At 39.9% G+C, this 16,830-nt stretch overlaps 1 protein-coding gene across 3 annotated transcripts in view; it reads left to right on the top strand.

Annotated features, from left to right (window-relative positions):
- SLAIN1 (SLAIN motif family member 1) overlaps positions 1-15,967 on the top strand; it is a 58,761-nt gene extending 42,794 nt beyond the window's left edge. For all 3 annotated transcript variants that reach the window (XM_055802893.1, XM_027781036.2, XM_027781034.2), the window contains 3 exons: positions 8,152-8,316; positions 10,269-10,560; positions 14,869-15,967. In XM_055802893.1, the coding sequence (XP_055658868.1) occupies positions 8,152-8,316; positions 10,269-10,560; positions 14,869-14,944 (533 nt within the window). In that variant the 3' untranslated portion in view covers positions 14,945-15,967. The remainder of the gene's footprint in view (positions 1-8,151; positions 8,317-10,268; positions 10,561-14,868) is intronic.
- Positions 15,968-16,830: the final 863 nt, after the last annotated feature.

The raw sequence follows: 16,830 nt of genomic DNA, 5'->3' as shown, positions 1-16,830 counted from the left end.
TATATGTGGAAAGCATCATCCATAATTAATCAAAATCGCACATATCACATCCTGCGCTGCTCTTGGCCGTTACAACAGTCTGCCCAAATCTCACTTCCTCTCTCTTCCCCTAAAGAGATCACTTGTGTTCTTGTATGTGCAGTCAGCAGTCTGTCCCCTCGTTCATCTGGTCATTCACAGAGCTCTCCGTAAGAGTAAGTTGCAAGTAACTTGAATTTATCACTCGGTCTGGGGTGAAAAAACAGTGTTTAGCTTTGACACAGTGTCTCCTCAAATATGTGTTTAGCTCAAATAAAATTTTTGGCCTTTAGGGAAACAGTATGAGGGATGCTGTCCTGCCTGCTTTTAGTGAAGTTTGTTTCATATGGTACGCTAGATGAGGTACTTACTCTAACTTTAACTATGTGTACTGTAACAAATACGCTGAAGGTGTGATAAACTTGGAAAACTTTAATAATTATTTTAAGAGTATATTGGTGGCCTGATGAGGAGCACCTGCATTTAAATGCTGGGATGTGGGTGCCTACATGTGTATGAAGGGCTGAATTCAGCTGCCCACGTACAAGTGCTCAGCACTGTATGAGATAACTTTGATGCACCCTGCTTGGCTTCACCATCACCATGGGTCAGTGCTGTTTAGAGGCCATAGACAACCCAGGGTGTCTCAAATGGCGTAAGGTGTAGGCAGTGACTTGTGCACTAGGTGTCTGGTCTCCCACTATAACTAATGGTCTGCTTGTTCTTTATTCACAGGCGACTGCATTTTAGTTAGCAGAGAGATAGTCTGAGGGTTCTGGCACTAATCTGCCTGTGCTTGGAATGAGGATAAAATGTTTTCCAGCTGTGTTTGAGGCTGTAATTTTGAGCTCACACATTGTTCTTGCCAGTGTATTGTAGTAAAGTGCTGCCCCTGCTGTAATTTTTACATTCTGCCCTACTTTAAATTGCTGTATATCTATTTTACAATAAAATACCATAGATCTGTTTTAAAATACCACACCATCTAGCCCCTGCTCTCTGGCACAAGTTCTTTTTCTCACCTTATCCCACCCATGTCTGAGTGAATGGTACCAGTGCCATTTACTGCCAGTCTCCAACAGCTGGCTGTACTGAAAGGCTCCTGGTAAACACTAGCATAAAGTGGCAGATGTGTTAAGATGTGAAACGTATTAAAATGTGTTCAAGTTGTATTTGGGGCCACTTTTAGCACAGACTTTAGGCATACCTGTTGTTACCTCTTAACATTTTTGCAGCCATTGCCTGTAGCGTGTGTATGTTATCTTTACTTTCTAATAAATTTTATTTCCAGTTCTGGCAAGAATACACTAATAGAAAAGCTTTGCATGAATTCTGCTTTTTTCCTTATTTAATTACACCCTCTCCCTAAATCAGCTGAATTGTCTGTAACAGTGAGTTACATCAGGAAAATTCCATCTGTGGACTTTTTAAGGCATTCTGGTTTTCAGGGATTTTTTTTTAATTGATCAGTGGGTCAAAAATAGATCATTTAAAGAAGATCTGAGAGAGATGGGAGGTGAATAGCTTTTGCGTATCTGTTGCAATTAGCTAAACGGAATCAGTCTAATTAATGTGTGTTTCATAATTTGACAAAAGATTTAGTATGTTGGCAGTGGAAAGATTGCTGTTTATACCTCTCTCCCCTTCCTCTAATTTGGAGAAGTTCATGGTTAACAACTTAAAATATTGCTAATTCTATTAATACCAAGAATACTTTATATTTAGTAATTTCATATAAGAAATACCACCAAATTCCATAAAACCAAGCTGTGTTCTGCTTTGCTGTCCATAAATGCACACCATTTTTATTATTTTTTTTTTTTACTGTGACACAGAAGCCCTTTCATTTTCACTTTTAAAAAATATTTTTTATTTCTGTTTGGTCACTTTGTTAATTTTGAATAGATGTTAATATTTGTACTCTTTATTACTTGTGATTTTGTGAAACCAGAAGTAAGAGATCTATAGTGCTGTGAAATCATCCAGAGTAGTCAAAATCAAGGATAGACAAGATACTGCAAATGGGATTGATCCTCTTGAGGTCAGGCCCACTTTCCAAATCTTGAGATGAGCTTACTCATAAACTTTTATTCTGGCACCCCTTATTTCATGTGCATTTTAAAGTGTCCATTTTTATAATACCTGAAAATTAGAAACTCTGTACTTCAGACAAATTATTCCAGCTAAAGAGGGAGTTTATTATAATGCAGTGAGAAGGGGCAGGTGAAAAATGCATCCTTCATTGCATAGCAGTGCATGCAGTTTGGTTAATTTTATGGTATATTTTCCATTACCTTTTCATGTTGTTTTTTAAATTTTTAGCTTGGTTGATACCTTCATAAACAGGCCACAGATACCATTCACTTGAAAAATTTTGCTTTTATTTTCCAGAAACTTAGTGCATGTGTTTCTGGGGAATAACTTTTCTCAGGCACAATATTATGATTATTGGCTGTTGCAATAATTTGGAAAGCTACAAATATGGGGGTTTGTTGTTTTTTTTTTAAGCGAGGTCCAGGCAGGTATAGAAGAACAGCATTTCAAGGGCAGTAGGTTGATGTTTAGATATGAGTTCAGTATAGACTAACATTGATTTCTGTGTTCGGAGAGGTCGGAGAAGATCTGTTCTTGCTGATTTAGAGAGTGTTTTTCTGCTTACAACCTCTCTTCTTCAGATAAGAAGGGAGAATTCACTGTAGGAGATTGTTGCAGACTTTATTAAAGAAAAGGAGAGCAAAAATCTTACTTTGTCACCTTTGTGATTCTGTACAGCCTGCTCTAGGTGGGCCTGCTGTAACAGGGGGGTTGGACTAGATAATCTCCACAGATCCCTTCCAGCCCTCTCACCCTTCTGTGAATCTGTGAAGTTAGGTTGAGAATAGTGATCAGTGGGGAGAAGTCATGGAAGGATAATGGAAAAATCTTTAATTTGCTGTAGCTGTCTGTGGTGGGAAACGTATGCCTGTGAAGCCAGAGCGAGATGGAGTAATAGTTCTGAATAAAATGAAAGCGTTCAATGTTAGCAAAATGTAGGTATTGAAGAATGGTGTCTCTCTCTTTAACTGAGACTTGCTTTTAGTTCTTAATCTGTATTTCTGTTTTTAAACACTGATGTCTCTGCTGTATCAACTGATGATTCCTAAGACCTTTAACTAGACCCTGGTGTATTTGGGATGTCATAGATGTTATCGCCATAACAAATGTAAGGCAGATACTGAACTCGGGTCTTCCAAGATGAGAAAGAGAAATTAATCTCTTAAAGTGAAGGTGTAATTGAGTGTACAAGTTTGTTAAGGTTTCAGGCCAAACTCTGAATATTTACATAATACAGATTTATGTATTTAAGTTACAACTTAAAATAGAAAAACACAGATACTTTTTTCCTTATGTTTTTTCCCCAACTTTTTTGTGCATACAGTACAGATAAGGCAGAGTTGAATTTGTAGTGTTTGTGTGAAGTATTAAAATAGATGTAAGGAATTGCTAATGTAGCTTAAATGTTGATACCGATTTCTCTGAGACCCTAATAATTATGGTTTACTGTATCACATTCCTTAGCAATGGTGTACTTTTGGCAAGGCTTTTGAGTCCTTTTGTTCAAATAAAACATTGGTAACACTTGCAGAGAATAACAATAAATGAATAAATGTGTTTTAAGACACTTCACTGTAGGATCAACTTAAGTCCTCCTTGCAAGGAGAGCCTCACTGGATTAGGTGTTTTGGCAGAGAGAAGATGATACGTATCAAGAACTGCTACAGAACTCCCAGTCTGGCAGCCCACCAAGAGCGCACCTCTCCTGGGGCAGCTTTGCTCCCAAGGGCAAGGTCTGTGCGTGCTACATGGACTTTAATCTTCAGCTGGTGATAGTATTAGGCCAGGGAAGGCAAAAAAAAGAAGCGGTGGAATAGGGGCAGCTACCTGCAGAGCTGGGACCAGAAGACAGAAGGCAGGTGCTGCCTGTTCTGGTGTCCTGCCAGAAAGAAGCTGAGCCACCAATCCCAGGCTGACTTCAAAGAAGTGGCATCAGGGGAAGAACATCCTGGAAAAAATCAGAACTGAAGCAGCTGGGTAAGAAGCAAACTGCTGTCTTTACTGTAATTTTTTGGAATGTCTGACAAAATAAGGGACACTTTTGCCTGCTTTTTGACCCGTCTCTCACTAGTAGTGAATATGATCTGTGCTGTGGGATGGTCTTTTCGTGCACATTTTCAGTTGAGGGCAAAGAGCCTGTGTTTCACAGTTCCCAGTTTTTCCTGTGCTGTAGGCAACAGGCAATTCAGTATGGATGTCACATATGGGAAAAAGTGTAAACATGCAGCAGGCGATTCTTGGTGTATCATTCTGCTGCAAATGTGTGAAACAAAGACAATGTCTGCCACCTAAAGAACACTGAGGAAGTGACAAGCCTGTGTGTACATGCATGAACTATTCTGAGAAGGTGGGAATAACCAGGCATTGGTTATTGACTGCCTTGCATGACCTATCCCTGCATTTTCTTCAGAGTTTCAAATATCTCAATAATACAATGTCTGTAGGTCATGCTGTTAACATCTCAAAGAAGGCTGGGAAAGGCGAAGATACATCTGTGATACTTTATATGGCTGCATCCTACTTAAACATTGTGTTTATTTTGGCTTAGATTATAGCTGAGACTCAGTGGTGGGTCACAGTAAATATGGATGCTCTAGAAGGTGCAGGTCCTTTGGAGTTTCCCGCTGGTGTTAATATCCACATCTTCCTAACAAAATGAACTCTAAACAACCAATGATCTTTTTAGGCTTGCCACTGAACCATGTTAGTGCAGAAGAAGTACAGAAACTGTAGCAAATACCAGCCTCCATCATACACAGGACTGTTCGGGCAAATTACTTCTCACCTGAGAAGACATCTCAGCTCTGTTCCTTCACTCCTTCTCTGTTAATTTTCTCATCAGTCTTAGAAGAACAAGGATCTCTAGAGAGGGAAGGTTTGCTGCTAGCATTTTGGAAAAGTATTTTTGTTTTCTTCTCATATACTTCCAGCAAGTCTGTATATCATCACGTCTCAGTAGCCTGGAAAAATACTAAAATCACATAACACCACTTCATACATCAGTCTCACAAGAGCCAATGTTTCATTTACAAACAAAATATCTGTAAGACTCTTCCCACTGTTCTTGGGAAGGGAACAGGTGACAGAACAAACTTCAAGAAAGAGATGAAAGAGGATGCATCATCCAAGATAAAAGCTGCAAAGTGCTGTCAAGACAAACATTTCTGGGTTTTCCCCAAACACAGAACTGACCTCCTATTTTCATTGCTTTTCAGGGCCATTTATCTCAGCAGACACAAGGACCCGTCAAAGAAGTAACACAGATGCTTGATGGATGAGAATTTGCAGGTGTAGCAGGAATCTGCTGCCTGAGGACTGAATGAATCAGCAGCAGAACAGACTGTTGGAACAAGAAGGGACTAATGAACAGGAGGCAAAAGACGTGGCCAGCCATGACATGGAGGAAATCCAGGCTACTTCTGTACCTATTTTTTCTGCTGCTGTAGCTGCATCCACTGGACAATTCAAGGCGCAGACTGTGCCTGTGGTGGCTGATGCAGTCCCTGAGTGCAAGAACATGTAGTGCCCAAGGAATTCTGTTTGTACAATGTGATATGTGGATAGTATTACAAAAGCTATTATATGCAGTGCCATCTTCCCTACCACATCCTGTTGCTCAAACCATTTTTGCTGAGTGCTGTAATGTTGACCTAGGGTTTTAAAGGCTAGACAGGGCTCCAAAATTAATAGTAGCTACAGACAACCCATATTCATGAATTTTCTGCTGCTCCGGGCCAAGGGTTGCATCATAGGACAGTTCCCTTTCCAGTTTGCAAAGTCATAAGTATTTCAGAAATGGGGACATATAGTAGCCATGTGGATGCCATTGTTTGCATCCCCAGGACAGTTTTGGAAGCCGGGTGACTGACATTTTATCATTGTTCTATTAGTGATATTAATACCACCTGACTAAACCACAGTGGTAATCCCTTTGCTAATGTTCACTGCTATATTATTGACAGTTTCAGCCTGCCAGTGTCAATGACGAGTCGAAGCACAAGAACTCTTTAACTCTTTGATGAGAGATTATCATTAAACTGGGTTTTTCTTAGGATTTGGCTGCACTCTAGTTTCTGGGAACTCAAAACTTGCATTTCCTTTTCCTGCACTGAACTTCTCCCTATCTTACCTCCCATACCTTCCGTTTGATTTAAAAAATACGAAAATGTAGTGTATTTAACTCGCAGGGATATTTAAACTATTTCCTAGACAGCAGTGGGTTTCTGTCAGACCATCTATGGTAGCTGAAAGTCAACCTTAGTTGAGATGGAAGAGAAGGTCTGTCATTACAGGACTTAGTGTGCATGATACATTGTCAAGGGCAGGTAGGCACTAGCAGCTGGGACTTGGGACATCAGGATATTAGAAATGCTGGACCACTGAAATACAAGGATGTTTTTGACTATTTGCAAGACTCTGTACCAGTTCTTACCATGAGGACCAGTCATAAAACAGCTGGAGTGGTAGCTTTGCTGTGACTCGATTTGCTGGAGTTACACAGGCATGACATGTATTGAAGTTACTGTTAAGTGACTACTGACACCCCGTATAGACAGAACTGTACTGTCCCTTCGTATTACTTGTCAGTTGTTAGCAGCTTTAAGGATTAGAGGAACTCATGATGGTGCTAAATAGGTTATATATTTATGTGGACTGACAGAGATTCTAAGTAGATTCGTTGTTTCCATGGACTAAACTTGCCTTGTGTGAGCTAGGAGGCTGACCCAAAACAGCGGTTCCAAGCTGTGTGTCGTTCCTGTGCATAATCAGAAATGTCAGCCTTCAAATGCCCTGCTTGCCATTGGAGAGCACTGTCGTAGCTGCTGTTTAGAAGGCAATCATACCCAGCTTTCTGTTGCAGTGTAAGAACAGGAGGCAGACATCTGCCAGGTGCTGGAACCTACAGCAGCGGCAGGAGCTGGTGGCCTCCACACTGACCACGGTACCAGGAGAAACGTAGCTGCCTCAGCAGGGCACAGCTTTTGTGTTCATGGTGTTGTCAGTGACAATTTAACGAATGACCCATTATTTCCCCACAGCAGTGCTTTACTCTGAAGTCTTGTCACGTCACAGGAGGCAATTCATACCAGGTCATGCAGTGTGTGCCTTTCTGCCACCGTCAGTCTCTTCTGATTTTACAGGACTGAGTCATCTCCCTTTGGCCCCATGGCAGAAGAGACCAAAAGAGCTTCCCCTTAGATTACCTAATGCTGTTGTGGTTGGGAAGTCTTCTTGAGATGTCAGACTTGGTTTTGGTTTCTCTCTCCAAATCAGCTAGCGTGAGTGGAGTTGCGAACATCTTCTAAGCTTTTAGACACTTACCTTAGGCATTGAACCTGCCCCAAAAATATTTGGGACATTTGCAGCTTGCTTTTTGTGAAAGGCCCTACAGGTCTGTTTTGAAAATGCCCGCCAAATCAGGCACCACAAGCAGGACTGTAGGGAGAACCACCAGATCTGAAAAACCTGATGTCAATGCAGGGCTCCAAGCAACTGAGCAACATCAAGATTTAGCAGGTTTTGCGCATAGTCACCAGCAGAAATATAACATGCTAATAAGGGTAGATACTGAATGGAAATTTTTAACATCTCAATGGCACCTGAAAGCAAGATTTATCTCACCTGTCTTTAGACATGCACAGTGTAGATTTCCTATGTGTGACATTGCCCCTGGAGCCTTGCTTTGTATTCACTGCAAAGAAACAGGCACATTTAGGGCATGACTCATCTGACCTACTTTACATGTTTATGTGAAACTCATCCTTACTATGACACTTCAGTGTTTGAATCCTTGTGATTCCGATAGTGTACTGCCTGTTGGTGTCTTTAAGATGATTTGTGAATAATCGTGCTGTTACAATAGCCAGAGGGGTTCAACTAGTAGGCTGTCAATAACATATTTATATTCTTCCTGCAGAGCAAAACCTTTCTTTGTGTTGAAGTAATTTGTTTTAGTTTTGGTTTCTACAAAAATTATTCAGAGGCTGCTTGTGTTGGAAATTCTGACCTAACTATGGATGTTGTCTTCTTTTGCTTCAGATAAACTTCGGAGAAGCATGCCTAACCTCGCGCGGATGCCAAGTACCCCCACCATTAACAGTAACACTGGCTTTGCTACTTCTCCAGTCACTGTGAGGAACAGTCAGAGCTTTGACTCCAGTTTGCATGGAGCGAGTAATGGGATTTCAAGGATGCAGTCATGTAGTAAGTACCTGTCGTCTTTGGCTGCACACAAGGAATCGATAGAGTGGTAAAATACACGTCACTGAACCCCCTGCTTTATGAGAAATTAAAAGTAGACTGTTTTACTTTTGCACCGGGTTTCAATATAGCTCAGAATTTTCAAAGTTTCTATTTTGGAAAGCAAATTCTGCTGATCCTGTTATGCAGTATTGAGAGTTTCATCACCACCTTCTTTTATTCTTTACCCATTCATTTTGTGCTAACTTAAAAACTAAAATTATAATAATAATTAGTATTGTAGAAGCACCAATAAGGCAGTTAATTCATACAAACTTACAGTTTTAGGTTTGATACTGGAATTGAATACTGCCTTTCTTTGAAATTTATACAATGCTGGCTTTACACTACATTGTATAAATACTATCTTCAAATACGTGACCTCTCTCCTTTAATAAACTTCACTTTTTAAATCTAACTTTAATAAAGTTGAGCCACTTCCGTCTGAGCAGATGGAGGGTTATATCCTCAAGTATAATATACTTGTTGAGAGGGGGGATTAAAATTACTCTGTAATTAGTTTAATTTAAGTGACTTCTTGATGAGGGGATGAAGGGAGTATTGATCTAGTGGATGTTGAATTATTAATGTAGAATGTGAACAAGATCATGATTCAGATTCATTGTTTCTAGCACAGTGGTTGAGGTACTTTCAGAGGAAATGGAAAAAGTAAATTTCATTGGATGCAGGCAGGAGAAAGGATTTAATTTACACCTCCCATGTCCTGTGAGGTTTTGGAGGGAGAGGTTAGCAAAACCTTTTCCTGTGGATATTTTCTTTCAAATTTGAGCAGAATTTACAAATGTTTTTAAGACCACTATATTGCATCTTTTCTGGAAAATACACTTAACTGCTGTATTTGTTTTGTTATATTTTTATCCTGTTTGAATAGGAGAATGGAAGTAGTTGTTCAGGTTCCCACTTGAATTCGCATGGTAGTGCACTGAAAGTTTATTTACTGATTTAAAAAAACAACCAATTTCTCTGTGTGTTTATGTATGTAATATATGTGTGTGTGTATAAAATGTGATTTTTCTGAAGTAACTTTTTGAAAAACATTTCTAATAAGTGCTATACTGGGGTATTTAAGAAGCTGTGCTATGTTAAGAGTTCCATAGCAATATATTGCCAATGTTGTTTAATTGAATCGCACATCTCTGTTTTCTCCTGTACCTTTAAATGATTTTAAGACAACCTTTTTCAAAGACTTGAAAAGCACTTGGCCTCTACGTGATGTGTTAGTTTATCTGCTTCAGGCTTTTGACAGTTTGCTTTTGACATGGGTACTCTGGAACAGATGTGTGTCTGCCGTACACCAGAGGGCAGGAGTGTGTAGAAGATCTGTGTGTAAAGCTTCTGAAACCCGTAACATTGATTTAAAATGGTAGTTTACATAACATTGACCTTGGTATGTGCTGTTATATTCAGGATCTTTTTGTAGCCTTTTCATTGTTTTTATACATGATGCTTAAACTTCTGTGGTGATTTATAATGCTTTAATGCAACGTTCCTTAAACAAGATTAGGTTATTGCAAGCAACCTTACAAAGATCTAAATGATATAACAGTAATTAATTGATACCTGCAGCATTTTTTCGTGTTTAAAGCTCTAATTGCATAGGTGGAATTAATGTGCTTTTAATGGCTAATTAAACCTCTTTGAGAGGAAAAAGAAGGATGAATACGGGGTGCGGTTTTTGTTTAGGATGGGGATACAACAGGGTGTTTTAGTTCAGTGCAGTGTTACTGGGTACAGTATTGAATCCAAGGGTTTTTTCAAGAGTTTATAATTAGCAAGTAAATTATATAATGATGTGTTTATCCCTATTCGGATCTGTCTAGAAATGAGCATTTACTTCTTGACCTCATCTGTTGCATGCTTGACCGTGTTATGTCCTTTTCTACCACTCTTTACAGTTCCATCACCAGGACAGCTTCAACACAGAGTTCACAGTGTGGGACATTTTCCAGTGTCTGTCAGACAGCCTCTCAAGGCTACTGCCTACGTAAGCCCAACCGTACAAGGCAGCAGTAGTAATAGCAGTATTCCAGTGTCCAACAACGTGCAGTTATATTCTAACACTGGGATCCCGATGCCAAACAAGACTGCCAGTCAAGGGATTGTAGGGCGCAGTGCCCTTCCAAGACCATCACTGGCCATCAATGGGAGTGGCATACCCAGAAGTAAAATTGCACAGCCAGTACGAAGGTAAGAGTTAAACAGGCCTCCTTCCCTATGTGGATGGCTTTGGCTTAGATTTTGGGTTTGGGTTTTTTTTTCTCCTGGACATGAAGCTGGGCTATAAAACAGAAGAGTTTCTAGCTCCTGGTGCTGACTCACTGCATGGGTGAAGATTTTTTTCCAGAAATAGTGATAAACAATGGTTGCTGGTAGCTGCTAGTAAACTATGATAATTGATAGAATGTAATCAATCACATATAAATAAGAACGGATTGCTGGCCATCAATAAGAAATCAAAATAAATGGAAACCTCAGGTCATTAACATATGTGGCCTGCCTTCTTCCAGACTTGTGCCAACTGCTATTTCAATGTCACAGGATTAGCAAATCTTAAAGAGTACTCAAATAGAAAGAGTTCCATCCCTGTGGTTGTAAGTGGTTGTAGACTGTGAAAATGCAACTCGTGACATTACAGCATTGCAATGAAGGAAATATCCTGGATAGTTCAGTCCTTGGGTTGAACTGGCATCCTTTCAGTTCCAGCTGGGAGACAGTAGACTAACAGAAAATCGTGGAGTATCACATACTCGCAGTGAGCTATACTGTTAAGCAAATGCATTTTTGCATTTTTCCAAGAGAATTTAATCTCCAAATGTGTGTGTGTGTGTGTGTGGGGGGGGGGGGTTAGGGCAAGCAATAAAATAAGCTTGAGGAAAGAGACTTGTGTTTTAATCACCTTATCACAGCTGGGAGTTAAACTCTTAGGTGTATGTTCTGTGATTAATAGGTGGTGAAGTTTGTCAAAGAGAAACTTCTATCAACTTGTGTCAGCTCTTCAACTGTTTCTTCCCATTGCACACATCCCTTTTCTGGTGAGGGTCTGCTGTGTGACCACCTGATTTCCTTTTGGATAAACTGTCACTGTTTAGCTCTCACCATTTTTATACTTTTCACTAGATACTGACTAGATCCAGAATAAGTTCAATTCCTCGCATTCTTTCTTTGGTTGAGTTACTTAGGGATTACACTGATGTGACTGACGACAGATTTTGACCAACTGCAGTGAAACTCTGATAAAGAGCTGTCAGGTTTCTTCTTTGATGAAGTCTGTACCATGAGATTTCTATTATAACCTTCTTTGCTCTCTGCTGGAACACTCTGTTAGAGTTCTTTATAGTAGAGAGTTTTCTTTCTTTTCTTCTTTTGCCTTTCCTCCACTTAATGTTCTTCTGCAGAGCTCTTAAATCTTTCATAGCAACATGTGAGAAAGAGACTTTCTGGGCCACGAAGACCAGTCCCTTACTATTTTGTAACTTTTCATACATCAGACAGTATTAAAGAAAAAACAAAATTAAGAGGTTTCAGTTGGAGGGCGAGACACTGTACTATCAACACTGTTTTTATTAGAAGCTGATTCAGACCAGTTAACAAAGCTATTTATAGTCCAGAAAGTCTGGGTTCCTGTCGTCTTACCTTCAAATGTACCTTAGCAGCATCGTATGTTGCCATGGAGCCAGACTGATGATCCTTGAAGATGGATGGTCTTTGCACTGTGGAAATGACAAGGACGCTAAAAGCACAGGCAGATTGGAGTTCAGCCTACAGTTCTTTAAGACCCTCATTTCATTTTATTTATGCATGTAGAAGATAAGGGCAGTTTCAGTTCATATGGAATTTTCTTGGAAGGAATTCAGCCATCGGAGGCAGATTTTCTCACTGTTGACTTTTGTCACTATGGTCATTTCTAAGGAATGGCATTGCTAGTTATCAGTTCAAGAGTCTAGCTTCTTTCAGTACACTGGAAACTAAGCAGTGTTTTTAGTCGTGACTTGATTAAAGGTTTTTTAAATAAATCAGATGTTCAGGGAGAATGTCATATTAAGAGCAAAGCTCTGTCTTCATATGTATGGCCAGACTGTTAGGTAGCCAAGTTACTGGTATTTTTGATACTTAAAATAGAATCAATCATAGAATGGTTTGCGTTGGAAGGAACCTCAAAGATCACCTGGTTCCAACCCCCCTGCCATGGACAGGACACCTTCCACCAGACCAGGTTGCTCAAAGCCCCATCCAGCCTGGCCTGGAGCACTGCCAGGGATGGGGCAGCCACAGCTTCTCTGGGCAGCCTGGGCCAGCGTCTCATAGGTTGTAAGACACTTTATATAGGCCTGTATTAGGGAACTTCAGTATTTACTGTGTAGGATCAAACACAGATCCCCCACAATGAGGGGTTGCTTTTGATAGTTTGTAAAATAAAACCATAATAGCCAAGATAACCAACTTGGCTAAATATTAACTGCCTTTCTCCTTGCCGTGAGAGATTCATGCATCCACAAGCAGTGTAAAGAAACTGTAACAGTACATTCCATCTCTTCTTGGCCTTACAAGTCAGACAGCGCCTTTTTTTTTTATTCCTGTTGAATGAATCCATACAACCCTCAGCCTTCCCACTCATGCTTGGGGCTTCTTGCAGACCCCTACCTTCCAGTCCTTCACCTTCTATCCTTACACAATGTGAGGGGCAGCAGTGACAGGTCCCGTAGGGTTAGGTGAGTCGGGAGCCAAGTGGGACAGCCAGGCTGCCCCACAGTGCACAACCAAGAGTAGCACTGATGATGACCAGGGTCAGCCAACAGTCCCAGTCTCCAGAAAAGTCCACAATGATGAGGCAGGCCCTAGCTGAAGTCAGGAAGTCAGTCGGCAGCTCAGGGTATGGATCAGTCCCAGGTGCCAGGCGCAGACATGGCTGCAACGTAAGCATAGCTCCGGAGGCCAAGGTGGGAGGCTTGCTTGTTCCTTCTGCCTTATACTGGAGCCAGTCACTGCAATCCAGCTGGCAATGGAAAAGTAGAAGAGGACTATAGACCCTCCAAAACTCTGTTATTGCAAATCACGTGGCATCGTACTGACAGCTTGTACTTGTTTGAAACGGTTTTCAACACTGGCACATTTTCCCGTTCACTGCCCTGTAGCAGAGATTCAGCTGTGGATTTTTTTTTTATTATTCTTACTGTTGCTTTCTAACTATTCTTTACTTTTTACCCTCTCCATTTTTTCTTGAAGATTGTTAAACATACTTTCCTCTTTTTCTTTCTGGAAAAAAAAGAAATTAAAGCAGCAGTTGCAGAAGACAGCAGAGGCAGGTCATGTTTTATGCTTCAAGTAACTGGATTTATATCAAAGATAAGGGATCCCACAACAAAGTGGAGCTGCAGAAAAGCAGCTTGGATGAACCTAAATTTAACCAACTTTTTTTTGGTTAAGTGCAATGTTTTTGCCATAAAAAAGGAGTTGTAGCAGATAGGCGAGAAGCTGTTCTGGTGATTGCTTTTAACTTACTGACTCTGCCTGGGTTACAACATACCTCTGCCTTTTTCCAGCCAGGGGCGTTGGGAAGGGAGAGGAAGCATCAGTAACTCACAAGAAAAGCAGAGAAGTGTGAGAACAAGATACCTGGTTTTATAAGAAACAGTTTCAAAGAATTGAGACACTTTATTTTCAGCAAATTCTGGTGTAACAGAAATGGGTTGTGGCAAATTCGAGATAGCCTGCCTCATCACCAGTGAGTTGGCATACAGGTGGTTGGTTTTCCTTTTTTTAATTTTTCTTGAAACAGTTACCTCAGTAGTACCTGGAGGGTTTGGAAGATGGTCAACAAGCGTTTTATAGCAAGACCCTGTTTATTAGTGAGAGATGCAGGGACGGTGTGAGAGTGGGGGCCCAGAGGAGGGTGAGTTCCCTGCAGGAGTGCTGGTGCTGAGGCCAGCAAGTCTCTGACTTTGGCTGTGGCATGGAAGTGCATTGGCACGTCTTGGATGAGGGCTGGGAGCAGGACTTGGTAGAGTTCTTAATCAATATAAGATTCTTAACCAATATAAAGTTCCTTAGTGTCTGCATAGTGTTTTTATGAAGTGCTGGGTTTTCGTGACCATGCTGAGCACAACAGCTTTTTGGAGAATATTTCCCATTAAATCTATGCTGTCCATAGTGACAAAAATAGGTTTTTATCATCTATAGCCCTGAGAAAATCTTCCCATTTAGAGGGGTCTCATGCATTATGGCAATTACTCACCAAATTCTTTTTTACAAACCTTTTACCCAGTCAGGACCAGTAAGAATAATGGGATCTAATTGGAGGTGGCCTTAATTTCACCCTAGATCTTTACATTTGCATTAGCATGGAGCCAGAAATACACTAGTGATGTGTCCAAGCAAGCCGCAACGCCACTGTCACTGCAGAAGTAAATAATGTTTGTTACCTTGATCATCTTTCACATGAAACATGACTTCATTTGCCTTTTTTTTTTTTTTTTTTTTGTCATTCGGTTAATACAGTTTTCTTCAGCCTCCAAAGCCACTTTCGTCACTCAGCGCAATGCGGGATGGGAACTGGAGAGATGGCTGCTATTGATGAAGGATGCCCATCAGCAGTGGAAAATAAATAATGCGGATTTCATTACCCAGCTGGCTGGGTAACAATGATTTGGGAAAGGAGGGTCATACAGCATTATTTCCCCTGGGATTTTAATATTTAACCATCCATAATGCAATGTCATTTTTAAAAAATGAACATCTTATCAAATACTAAATATTGCACTTAATCAGTTACCTGAACAGCTGCATTGTTATCAGACTAACAATGGCAGTGTGGGCATTTGGAAATGAAGGAAGTATTACTTATGTGCAAAGTACCAGAATATTTCCTTGGAAAGAACTAGGGTGATAATGCTTTCAGTCAGCTTTGCCGTACTGAAATTTTAAGATAATTTATTCAGTGTAAAGGCATCATGCATTTTATTTTGAATTTGGGGGGACTTATGTATGTGCTTGAATTCTTTTCTAGTGTTTCCAGTACATTTTATTTTGTATACTTACATTCATTTAAACTTGCCTGAACCTTGAACGACAGAGAGATAATTTAACTTTTCTGTGCCATAAATAATATTTTTGGGGTAATGTACTTTTTTAGGGCTAGGAACATATCTTACAAAATCGTACCATTGGCAATACAAAGCAGTATATTTATGTTGCAGAAGCACAAAAAAAGTAGCATTCACTGGAAATTGCCATCCAGCTGGGTCAGCATGGTTTTGTTGGTCTTTCACCATTTGTTCAATTGTTAATTTATTGTCATAGTGTTTTGTATTTAAAATGGCAGCATAAGTCACATTGCACTTACAAAGATACAGTGATCTCTAAAACTACAGTTGATTTTCAGTACTTTATTACAAAGAATAAAATTGTAATGTTTTATTAACAGTTGCTTATGGAAAATGAGTTTTAATGCAAATAAATCTTTTTGATAGATCTTTTACAAAATCCAATTGCACTAATCAATGCTTTCTTATAATGGCATATGACTTAATATTTGATTACAACGTGTATACTGCTGTTTTGGAATGTTTCAGAAATAAAGAATCTATTTCAGCAATAATGCTGTTCTTGAATGTGCAATATAAACATTGTCAGAATTTGGCAGCTGACACCTGCTTAGCTCCTGAATTTTTTTATTACTTAGCATTTATAAAGGTTATGCTGGATTTTTGCAAATAGTAACAGTTCTGAAAATTTCTGATTTTTTTTTAGATTGTGTTATGACGCCATAGTATGCATAGAAGTCAAGTGTGTATTACTTTGAAATCAATCTTATTATGATCTTAAGAATTTTTTTCAGTTGAACATTCAGATTCTGCAAGTGCAAATGTGACTTGCAATGGGAAACGGAGATTGTGTACCAGGTGAGCCTTTCACCATGGCTCTGAATTTGCTCTCAGTTTTGCTCTGAATGGCTTGAGGACCTGCGTTTCTTAAAAGGGCAAACTAAAACAAAAACCAAAGAGGAAGCATTTAGTGGTGAGTAAAACCTTCATTACACTGAGAAGTGATTGTGCAGTAGTGCAGTAATATCCCTGCACAGCATAACATTGTTTAACAGAGATAAACAATTCATTTTTCAGACTTCAGCTCTTTTAATCAGTTAAAATCGGAATTTTGTGGGAGGGGTTTGGTTGTTGGTTTGTTTTTTTTCTAAAAAAGACAGAACTGTTGAAGAAGGTATCAAGAAATATTCCAACAAGGAAATTACCTCTGCACAGGTAAGAATTTCAGCAGGAGTCTGCCGAACTCATCTTGTTCATAAGAGGCTTTAATTGGAAGAAATTACTGCTGGTTAAAGCAGTCATTTGTAGACAGTCTCTGTTGTCTTGAATGGTTTATCTCACTTACAGACTGATCATGGCGGGGGCGCAGAGCCAGCATGGGGGTGCTTTGCTATTTGCCTGTGACAAGGAGGGATGC

This window comes from Falco peregrinus, chromosome 4, assembly GCF_023634155.1.
Source record: "Falco peregrinus isolate bFalPer1 chromosome 4, bFalPer1.pri, whole genome shotgun sequence".
Lineage (NCBI taxonomy): Eukaryota > Metazoa > Chordata > Aves > Falconiformes > Falconidae > Falco > Falco peregrinus.
The sequence above is the reverse complement of the archived record's forward strand: the minus strand, read 5'-3'. Positions and strand labels throughout refer to the sequence as shown.